General features: G+C 35.7%; 1 protein-coding gene across 21 annotated transcripts in view; it reads left to right on the forward strand.

The window, feature by feature from the left end:
* PLEKHA5 (pleckstrin homology domain containing A5) overlaps positions 1 to 12,126 on the forward strand; it is a 161,943-nt gene that overhangs the window by 106,100 nt on the left and 43,717 nt on the right. For all 21 annotated transcript variants that reach the window (XM_069861974.1, XM_069861965.1, XM_069861982.1 and 18 more), the window contains 4 exons: positions 31 to 103; positions 3,836 to 3,936; positions 4,824 to 4,939; positions 10,760 to 11,224. In XM_069861974.1, the coding sequence (XP_069718075.1) occupies positions 31 to 103; positions 3,836 to 3,936; positions 4,824 to 4,939; positions 10,760 to 11,224 (755 nt within the window). The remainder of the gene's footprint in view (positions 1 to 30; positions 104 to 3,835; positions 3,937 to 4,823; positions 4,940 to 10,759; positions 11,225 to 12,126) is intronic.

The raw sequence follows: 12,126 nt of genomic DNA on the forward strand, positions 1-12,126 counted from the left end.
GTTCTTACTTGATCACTTTGGTTAATACAGGATAGTACTGGAATGAAGCTGTGGAAGAAAAGGTGGTTTGTGCTCTCGGATCTGTGTCTCTTCTATTACCGAGGTAAGTTCCGCTCAGGAGAGCTTCATTTGCTAATTTTACTGGAAGCAGATAAATTTTGATGCGCGACTCAAATGTGCGCTATAACAAGCTGCTACTTAACTTAATAGGTTAAAATCACTGCACAGCTGTCAATATCCAGGCCTACTACTTTCATCTCTCCTCCCGCCCCTTTCTTAATTACCAACTTCAGGTAACTGCTTCCTGCCTGTCAGATATGCTCAAAGGGCAAACTCATTCACAGCCACCTCTTCTATTAAATTCCGGATTGTAGTTTCCTCACTGGTTCTGTTGCTAAGAACTAAATCTACCAGGTTAAATCTGATTTTTCATGCAAATGAAGTAACTGAAATGGGGAGAGGAAAAGGATAGTGCAGGGGAGGCTGAAACACTCTGCCTCTGGAATGGTAAAGAGGATATATATGCCTTTTGGGAATCTAATCAGTGTTCATGAATACTTATAAAGTGAAATGTTGTCCAATTCCGTATAAGCAGAAGTCTCTGCTGTATTTGGAACAAAGAAATATGTTAGTACCTTTATGTAGCTACATCAGACGTCTTTTACATGGGGAGTATTAGGTGCTTAGAATTCTAGTCTGGACATACGTATGTTAGAAAACTGATTCCTTCACCATTACAGATTATTAACTGTAGTGCTCCTGAGGGGATAAACAAATGGGATTTGTGTATATGGAAACATACTAAATCCTGAAATAAGGCGTACAACCGTAGTAGTTTAAAGGAGGCTTAGAGCAAAGGGGATTGTAAGGTATGGCAAAATAGAGGAAAAGAAATAGTTAAGGCAATCTGTAGCCTTAACTGCAGGTGAAGGGTAGGAAAGGATTTCAGTTTTAGAGTTTTTAGATTTCAGACTTTAGAATTGGTGGAAGTGGTGTTAGTGCTGATGATGCTGAAAGCAGTGACCGAGGAATTTAAAATGCAGTTCTGTGAAAGTGCAGCATGTTTCTAATCTAATCAAGACAGATCAGGTCGTGAAACATAAAAATTCTGTCTTTGTAACTGTTTTAGTTAACAAATTCTGAATTATTGACATATAATCATTAGACTTTTTCTTTACCCCAAGAAGCATATATAGTTGGAGAAACCACTTCTGAGTCAAAATTAGCCTATAATTTCAGTCACGTAGGCATTGATTGTGGTACAATTACATTGCATTTAGTTTAGATAAATGGTTTCTTATAAGGTTTTTGTATTTTAAACAAGTCTTCAGCCTCTGTCTTTCAAAGGTTCCAAAGAAAGTTCTGCTTTGTAGCTCCCTTAAGAACAGATTGAGTTGACTTAAAGCACTGTGCATGAAGTATCTCAAAATAAAACAAAAAAAGCAATAAGCAAACCCAAAAACAAATAAAATCCAAACACCTCTATAATCTTACTTTTCTCACTTCTACATGTTAGTGTGCCAAATAAGCTGAAATTTAATAATTTAAATGATTTGCTTGATAAACTTAGCTTTTAGCTATTGTTCTCTTACTAAAAAGCGGTTAAAGCTGATAAACTAATTAAGCATGCATAGTGATAATCCTAAATGTATTAGAAATGGCTACTAGAATATAAAAACATTGCACTCTAAAACCCTGTTCTTTATGATTGTTAGTTCTCTCTTGGATACTAAAAAAAATTGAAAGGAGGGAGCCATGCACTTACTTCCAGATTGCTAATGTTGTTTCTGTTACGTGACTGTGATGTTGGGGTATACTTGGTTTTGTTAGTAAATCGAACTTCTACAATTGTGCTACAATTGTAGCAGCTAATGCTTAAATCTAATTTATAGATTAGAAGAAATATTTCATTTTATTTTTTCAGACCTTAGAGAACACTCTTTTTCTGCTTCACAGAGGGATAAAAGACTGATGAAAGTGCTTTCCTATTGGAAGCAACAATTAGTAGATCTTAGAGCTGGACAGAAGATCTGCTATTTTTCTCTTCTATTATTCATAGACAGCATACAAGTAAACATGGATATGGGCTAGTGTACTGTGCAGATAAAAGCTAGTCTGATGGGAAACAGTTTTTTAAAATCTGGAAACAGAATGTAGCAATATGTCTTTAACAAAGACCAAAGTCCTCCAGACATGCAGCTGCTCACTGAAATAAAAATACTTGATGCTTTTGTATGACACTAGTGGGTGTGACTCCAGTCATAAGTCAGGAGTATAATCTAGCAGAAGGAAAGACTTTTTCCCCAAAACAGCAGTCCAAATACAGTAAACCACAACATTTGTTGTGCGTTCTGGGACGGGGCGGGGGAAAACATAGATTTTTGTGTACCTGTATGTGGCTAGCAACGAGTAATTATTTGAGAAGGCAAGATGTGATGGTTTCAGGCATGCTTATGAATAGAGTTAATTACCTGAAAGTAAATCTATACCCTTTGTTTCTTTTTAGCCTTCTGATGGGAATAGTTTTATGCTCAGATGTCTATTTAAGTAACTCTCCAAGAAAGCATAATTTTTACATATTATGTAATGTTAATAGGGCTGGTCAGAGCTTTCCTCATATAAATAACTTAAAGGAAAGTTGTGGCTTTTCAGAATTTACTGAGTAAATGAGAACTGGGAAAATATATTTAAATCCAGGTATAAGAAGTAATCCTTTTGTACTATTTACACCTATTTTAATTGTAACAGTATGAAAGTTCTGTGCTTGAGACTTTGGGATACCTGTGTTTTCATTTTAATTTCATAGATATCTTATAATTTGTTGTGGGCAGTGTCTTCAACTAAGAGAATTCTTACAGGGAGTGGTCTCCTAAGATACTGGTTGTGAATAGAAGTTTTGTATCTGAAATGCAATTAAGATTGACTTTTAATTACACCCAATTTTTCCTTTATTAAAGTGTAATTGGATTTGAAAGCTGGTTGTTGCTTCCAATTAAAATATCAGTTTATTGTTGTTGTGAAATTTTATAACAATATATTAAAGAACAGTGTTCTCAAAAAAGGGTGTTTAGTTTGGGGAAATTTTGTTTGTTTTTTTACAAATTATCTGAAACATGCATTATTACAAACAATGTAATTGAGTGTGAAGTGTTCATAGCTTAATATGCCTAATATCAGAAGAGAAATGTGCAAATTTTCACAAAGACCAACAATCATAAACAGTATTTCAAATTACTTCTGCTCTCATGGTTATTGGCAGTTTTTACTGAGAGGCAATAGGTGGCAAATATTGTTCTTGTCATTGAATTAGAGGTTTGACTTTAATCTGCTTCTCAGTTTTTTGAAGTCATATGCAGCTAAGCATTGATCTCCAGGAAAAAAAATCTAGGTGAGGCTATTTGTGGTGTTTTCCATAAGGTAGCAGACTATATAAAATAGCTCACGTATTTAAACTCAAAGAGCTGGCACTCCCCACAGGGTTTTCTGTACTTGTCTATCTTGGGAAAAAGTTGAAGGTGGTGATAATCAAATCGCCTCGGTTTCACAGTGCTTAGCATGGGGTTTTTGGGGTAAACACCTGTGCAATGAGTGTTCTGTGGTGTGTGTTAGCAGAGATGGACTACACAATTGCTCTTGTGGATTGCACACTTCTGAGGTGGTATACAGGCATCTACATAACAAATCAGTTTTGCTTTCTGATTCTCTAACACATTTTCTCCCAAGGTAAATTTCTTGTTAGTGGTCTTGTGTTAAGTACAGTTTCACTTGAGGTCTGAGTACAAATATTGTCTGTCAGAATGTTTTGTTTCTCTAATCAAATACTATACATTCACAGATGAGAAAGAAGAAGGAATACTAGGTAGCATACTTCTCCCTAGTTTTCACATATCTGTGCTTTCTCCTGAGGACCACATTAACCGCAAATATGCCTTTAAGGTAAGAGATTGAACTTTTCAATTTAATTTTATGTCTGAAAGTGCAATAGCCTAGTGATCAGAACTCATTTTACTTAGTTGTTATGCAAAACAGGATTGAAAACAGGTTCTGAGACTGATATTTACATAATGCAGTAGCAAAGATTCAAGTATTTAGACTGATGTAAGTATGGACATAATAGAATAAGAAAATTAAAAGACTTAAAATAAGTGATTTTCTTTATTTTTAGTTCGTGGATCTTAAATACTGTTTGGTGGTTTAGAATTATAAATTGCATCTGCAGCTAGCCTTATCCCACTGATGAAAGTTCTTTAGTTCAAAATAAGGTTTTGTTATTACTTACATTACAATACAACATGAATTGTTGTTAGCAGTGTTTCACAGCTAATCTTTTTAATCATGATATCATTCTAATGAATATTTTCACTTGTCTTTTTTGTTCATTTCTTTCATGAGCTCCTTTTGACTCCTCTTTTGGCTTTCTAAGCAACACATCATTTATTTTCTATGGTAAGTACAAATTAAAACGTACTGTGTCAACCAGATTGCAACAATCTATGCTAGAATCATATTTGTGGTAATTATATTAATTTACATTAATGGATAGTCTAGATAGTTTTAATAGAAAAAAGAAATTTAAGGGCTTTCTATTGAGTGTGTTAATGAAGAAGCATCTATGATGGAAAATTGTAGGCAATTATTTTTAAAATGTGAATGCAGTAACAGAGAAACATTAAAGTATTCTTTCTGGTATTTTTTCTGATAATATTATTTGCAGAAATCTTATTCTAGAAAACATTAGAGTGAGTATACACTAATGTTATTTGCCTCCTTTCTTTTACAGAATCTTACGTTTTTATTGCAATGACCATGTCATTTCCAATCAGGCAGCTCATCCAAACATGAGGACCTATTATTTCTGCACAGATACAGGGAAGGAAATGGAGTTGTGGATGAAAGCCATGACAGACGCAGCACTTGTGCAGACAGAGCCTGTGAAAAGGTAGTGTGGATTGGCAAAACAGTGGCACAGTGTATTTCCTTCTCATAGTCAGATTTATTTAAATGAAAGGGTATACCTTAAAACAGAATTTAAATTGGCTGAAGTAATTTCTCCTTATACTGAAGACCCCTGACTGAAATAATTTAACCATATTGGATAAGATTTTGAAGTTGTAAAAATAGTCTTCTGTTCTGAATATGAATGCCTTGAGTATAGGGGCTAGAAGGGAAAAAAAAACTGATTCCTTTAGCTGGTGGCATCAAAAGAAGTACAATGACAAATACTTTGTACAGGCACATTTGACTTCCCCTGCTCTCCTGACTCAGCAGCAATAGCCGGTGGTAGTCTTTGACTTAAACCTGTCATAAGTCTCAAATTCACAACTGTAGTTTCTGGCTAAATTAAACAGTTGTACCAATGAGTAACTATTCTTGTTCATTATTAAGCTGTCATCAAATTTATACTTACCTGATCTGGAGCCTTATTCTTTTTGCATCCATGTGCTGACAATGAAAAGCAAGTTATTGCAGGAAGCTTTGTGTTCTCAAAAGCTGAATATTGTCTGCTGCTGTCTATCTAGTAAGAACTGTTTTGTCTCTGAACATGGTCCCTTGGGTTGGTTCCATGGCATCTGTAATGGAAACCTCATCAACTGAAAATTTAAAAGCTCCTCATTATCGATAGCACAGAAGTTATTGCTGATGGCTGCTGTCACTTGATCTATTCTGCACTCTGGTAGTTCCTGCTACAGTGGCGCTAATGAACAGCAGCAATGCTGAGAAATTTTAAGTTTAAAAAAAAAATAGTAAAAAAAGGCCATGTAGACACAGGAATTAGAGATGGAAAAGGTACAATTTTTTGCAGGAGAGTAAGCACATTGAAACTTGTCAAAATGCAAGTGATCTTTCTGAATTTTGTATTGCTAGTGCAAATCATTCCTACTATCTTGTTTCTGACATTTCTGTATCCCATATTCCAGTATGATGCTGGCAGAAGCATAAAACAGAATGCAGAACAATTAGACACTTGTAACATTAAAAATTTAACTGGTTTGTGAGCTTCTTGGTCAAACATTGTAAGATTTTTACTTACACCAATCTACAGGACGTTCAGAAGGATAACAGTAAACTAGAAATACTTTTAATTTTGTACCTGTGCAACTTTTTAGGGACTAGTCTTAAACAAAATATTGAAATAATAGCTTTGGTATCTAAGATCCTTTAAAGATATAGATAGTATATAAAGTATTTAATTCTCTGCATTGGAGAACATAGTGAAATAGTTTTACAGAAAAAAATATTGTTCTCTGTACTTTGAAAAAATAACATATGCTTCAAGCTCTTGGGTGTTTTGTTTTTCCCCAAATTACAGAAAATAAAAGATTTCAGCTTATAGGAAGGAGGAATTAAACATCCAATTAGCACAATGGAATATAATCTAATTATGTATTATTTCGTAGTATATATGAAGTCTGCCTCCTGCAGCTGTATAATCATGTCTGCTGCCTAGCAAGATTGATAGTAAAGTCACGCTACTACCCAGCACAGCTTTGTGGGCAAGTTGTCCTTCCTAGGCCGCAGTGCCATGGCAGCACTAAGGAGACGGATGCACAGTCCAGTGCCATGAAAAGTGTTCCAGCCTCTCAGAATACTTGGCTATGCCATCCTACCCCCTTCTTTCAGCTGCAGTGCCTGTTCCAGCACTGTCAGCTACCTATTTCAGGTGTTTGGCAGTGTATAGGTGAACATTGTGCATTCCCAATGCAGCTGAGCTTACCGAATGCTTTTCATCCAACTATACGTGCTCCAGCAATATGACTTGCATTGCTTTGGGTACTTACCTTGATCACTCCACAGTGAATCAGTATAGCACTCTAAATGAGAAGAAAAAAAACTCAGCAGCAAATCAGTAGTTTTCTGCCTGGATGTTATGGGCAGAATGGGCTTGCGAACATCCAAAATGGGTGTCAGAAAAGCAACAAGAAAAGTGACTTCTGTAATACCATCTAGTTGTTTTAGTTCAGGCAAGAAACTCTAGAACAAAAAAGTAGATGTGACCTCTTTGAAAAGTTTGTTTGTAGTCTTGAAATAATTACTTGAGAGAAAATATATTTCAAAAACAGTGGAGTCTCAGACTTTCATGTTTGTTAGCCATTATAAGGAAGAAAATCCTTTAGACATCTGTTTCCGAAGAATCCATCTCTTGGCTCACAAACTTAGTGAACCATGTAGCAGGATATGATCTTATCCAGTATAATACTGTTTTCTCCCCTGTAAAAATCTGTTAAGTATTAAGTATTGTATTACCTCATCTCTAAGTAACCTAAAGTTTGTCATCAACGTAGCTGTAAGTATAAATGATTTTGGTTCAGTCAGATTCAGCCAATGCCTTTGTTTCTTAATTTGCTTTGTTCAAGAGATTATATTATTATATAAAGCAGCAGAAAATAATACTTTCCCTGTATTACTGTTCCATATATATTATTCCTATTTTGTTGTAGAAACTTGTTTCAGGTGTTTCAGCATACACTTAGTGCTATTTACATGTTCAGTGCTCGTTCTATTTTGCCTTCTCCCTCTCCTCAAAATACCCTTCAAGTCTTGAATATGTCTTTGAGAGCGAGATATTAATACAGAGCCAAATATAAATATGGATTTGTGTTTCTTATGTTTACCTATTAGTATGTGATAGTTCTTTCCCATTTGGATCTTTTGCTGTGGTAAGAAGTCTCTTGATCACACAGAGTTAACTGATTTGATGCACAAAGTTAAAGGAGAGCCCAGAAGTCTTATTTGGATGTCAGTCATTCAGCCTCTACACCACTGGAAAGAATGTCATATATAAATGCTTGGCTCTGCAGTGCATAACCATAGTAACAAACAACACAGCAGAGAGATTGCATGGAAAAACAATTTTGTGAATTTGAGGTTTGTGTTTTCTAAATAAGATACACATTTAGGGTAAGATCTACTCTCTGACAGTGTGAATCAAACACTGCGCCAAACCTTGACTTTTCTACCTTTCTGATGAATGTCCTTAGAGATGCCGCTCCCTTTGCACCACAGAATTTCCATCTATAAAATGGCAGCTGCTTCTCTGCTGTAAAGCACCTTGAGAAGGATTGATATAAAGTGTTGTAGAAGGGGATAGGTAGTACCATATGGCATGGTACATATATTAATGCCTATGTTTAGGATTATTTGCAAGTTAGTTCTTACAGGTGTTTGCAAACTCTTGAAGCGCCAGCTGAAAACTTAAATTTTAACATCTTTTTTTTTTGTCTTTATAATAGTGAGAAATAGAGTTTTTTGTTCAGTTTCCTGTTGTGAGAATTCTTCCAGTTTGTAGTAGAACACTGGGTAATGCAGTTTGGAGGAGAGGAGAAGGAGGTGATTTAGGTTTTTTCCGTAATCTTCAGAAGGAACCTCAGCAGAAATGTTTGGTCTTAGGAACAGTTAAAAGTATTGGCGAGGAGAATAAAAAGAAAACACCTCACTTTGAAATTGCAGAAAGAGGTTGGCATAGCGTTTCTTTCCTGATACTTGGAAATTATAGAAAATATGACATAGTTATAGCAGTTCCACCACATGTGTCCTCCCCCACAAGTCTACATAAAAACTGGTTCTGCATCGAGATTTTTTTTCTCTAAAAGTTATGTTTGGCAGAAATATTACCCTCTCCTTCCTGCTAGCGGAAAACATCAGCTGTATCTAACCTCTGCATTTAATAATGATGTATGAGAAAAAAGCACTGTGTTTAAAAGTAATGTTGATGCATACAGCCCAAAAGATGCTCACATTAGATGATTAGGATGAATGTTTTCATTTGCAATACATTTGACGTGCATATTTTCACTTCAGCAGCTCAGAAACTATCACTGAAGGAAAAGAACTGTTTCGAGCCACTTATATGATGAGATGCTGAGGGATATGGTTTAGTGCTTTGTAGGAACGGTTGGACTCAGTGATCCGGTGGGTCTCTTCCAACCTGGTTATTCTGTGATTCTGTGATTCTGTGATATTAATATGAGTGGATTTTGGAGGACTTTTATAACATTAGGACTTATCAAGCAGAGATTCGAATCATCACAACTATGTCAGGAACAGGCATGGGGAAAACAAAATCACAACTTATGCTAACATGCAAAGTGCATGAGCATTTCATTCTAGCCCACGTACAATATGCAGAGGACATGGTTGTCTTGCTGTTTCTGATACATTTGAAATGATGTACTTGTCGGGTCTAGGATAAGTCTGTGGGGACGATTCCAAGCCTGACCTTAAGCCTAACCTTAACTTTATTGGCTCCCCATGGAGAGTTGTCCCTTCCTGTACTTGTCAAGGCAAGAGCCTCTTGATTCCTTTCACGCTATGCAGAATTCATAGCAAGAGAAGGGTGGTAATGGGAGGTGCATTTAAAACTATGTGTCTGATATGATTAGCAGTGAGTAGCATTTTATAAGCACCTTACAGTTTTCCTTCCTTTATATGTTTTCCTGAGTTCTGTACCAAGCAGTTGTTGGCCTTTTGGGAGTTCATGGCTTAAGTTATCTGTTGGGGAAGTGCAGACTTGTTGGACATTTAAGCCTTATGTTAAAGGTGGGGTAAGCAAAAATGTTTACAGCTATATACATGATTACTTTACTTGGAACTAGAGCATTTTTCACAGGAGCTGTCAAAATGGTGTTCCTGGACAGTTGTGCATGTGATGGGCTTCTTGCATATGGACTAGGGACTTGAACTGGACACAGTTATAAAGATGAATAATGCATTTGCAAAAAAAGATGGTAAACAGTATGAAAGTTAGGTTGACATGATCTTAAAATAGCATTTTGTTCTTGGTTTGGTTTTATACAGAGATGTAATCTTAAAGAATTATATATCTCTTACTGTTCTTTCCTCCCATGCCAACAAATGTTGATCAAAACATGTTAGGGTTTTTAGTTCTTTTTCTTGTAAACTGAAAAAAAGAAAGTTGCTATCTGAGCTAGATGTTCAGTTCATATCCCAATACGGAAAAAGATACAGCTTCTTGACATTTTGAAATTTTAAAAAGATGGGTAATAAAATGCATGCATTGAGAAATTGTGTAAGTACTGTAAGGCAGTAGTTGTTCTAAAAATATCATTATTTTTGTGGTATAGTTCCCTAAGTCAGCAGCTATTTTACCCCTTAAAATTAGGGAAGCCACAGTTATTTTCCACGAAATGTGTGCCAGCCGAAGTGATAACATGCAAGTGCAACCAAATTAACAGCAGTGACTGTGAAAAGTTGCTTGCTTTCTTTAAACGAGCTCATTATGTGTTAAATTCAGCAGTATTTGAATCACAAGCTGGTCGGCAAGGTGATCTGCTATCATTTTTGAAGATAGCTTTAAAAATCACCTGGATTTCAGGCTGTCGACATCTGGAAGCTGTAGCTCTTGGGAGAGCCACTGGGTATTTTTACTGTTTGAATATCCAGCCCTTCAGGAACCGATCATCTGCTTTTTCAGACTTCGGCTTTATTTCCTCTTGTGCCCATTTTTTTCTAGGCTGTTAATTTGAAGTTGGCTTCAAGAATTTACCCCATGTTGTAAATGCTTTTAAAATAGCCAAGAGAATAGAGAAGTGTGAAGCAAACCCACTCATATTGTGAAAATATGCCCTGGATTTTTCTCTCAAAGGCATGATATTGGTGTAAACCATCTGAACAGGGTTTCACTGAAATAACCCTGATAAACAAAGTGTAATCACTTTTAATTTTTTATTACTATTTTTAATGAATATTTGTATATATATAAAATATATACTATAATAGCTTGTCGTATGTTCCTTTCCAGGGTAGAGAAATTAACCACTGAAAATACACCACATCGAGAGGCAAATAATATTTCAAACCATCGGGTGCTAATTAAGCCAGAGGCACAAAATAACCAGAGAAACAAAGAAATGAACAAACATGAGGAGAAGAAAGCTTTGGAAGCTGAAAAATATGGATTCCAGAAAGTTGGGCAAGATAAACCATTAACGAAAGTTAACAGTGTAAAGTTAAATCCTTTGGGATCCGAATACAGGACTTTACCCATAACTACAATTCAGGCTGGACACTTCAGACCTGTTCATTTAAATGGGTCTGAGAATAAGGCTGTTGGTGTTGTCCTAGCAGACACTGGAGATGGAGGTTACGATGCAATTCAGTCACATCCGGAGTGTGAAAGAGTTATGCAGAGAACTAATTCAATGCTGCAGTTGGAACAGTGGATTAAAGTACAAAGAGGAAAAGGCCAGGAAGAGGAAACAAGAGGGTAAGTAGGTTGCAGAAATATTTTTTTTTCCCGAGTTTTCTAGCAAGTAATATATAGACTTGTATCCTGGTTAGATTCTTTACTTTTTTGCTCTGCTTACGAAAATGTGTGTTTCATTGCTCTCTGTAAGGAGTACCTGGGTGACTGCTCAGGGCAGATTTATTAAAGTTTCTCTTTTATTAATGTTTGAGTGTTTATTAATAAATTAAACTATATTAATAACTTAATAAATAGAAATGGCCAGAAACTCTTTCTGGATGTTAGAAATTTCTCTGTCCTAGCAGAGAAATGGTGTCATAAATCAGAACAATTCCTTTTCTTCTTAAAATCTATTCTTGACATTGCCCTGTCCCTTCTGCATTTTTCTTCACAAATTCTTGTAATAATATTTTATTTTAAATCCTCAAAAAATATTCTAGGGAGCTTTTAAACTTTAAACAAGCTTTAATTGAAGAGAGAGAGAAGATTTACCTTAGAGTAAGTCATAGAAATCTAACCCAGTCCTTAAAGTTTCTCATCTCATGAAATTAAACATCTGCCAGGTCTAATATTGAGTTGCAGTGCTTATTCATGGAGCTTTACAATTATGTGTGAATGATTGACAATACTGAATCTTGTGCCGATAGCAATTCTCTTGTCTGACAGAAGTGTAGGGATGTTCCTTCCAGTCTGGCTTCCAGACGAGCAGCTGTAGCAGTAAAATATATAAGTTTTAATATTACATTAGATAGGAAGTAATACAGTTTGCATATAGAGGGACGGCAGAGCAGAGCTTAAGATAGAACCAAGTTCAGAAAACATGCTTTCCGCAAACTTCAGAATATGGGGATTGGGGAATTTTGAGTTTTGGCAAAAACTTGAGAAATTTACATTGGTTTTCCTTACACTTGCCAAAACTGGTT

Source organism: Phaenicophaeus curvirostris, chromosome 1, assembly GCF_032191515.1.
Source record: "Phaenicophaeus curvirostris isolate KB17595 chromosome 1, BPBGC_Pcur_1.0, whole genome shotgun sequence".
NCBI lineage: Eukaryota > Metazoa > Chordata > Aves > Cuculiformes > Cuculidae > Phaenicophaeus > Phaenicophaeus curvirostris.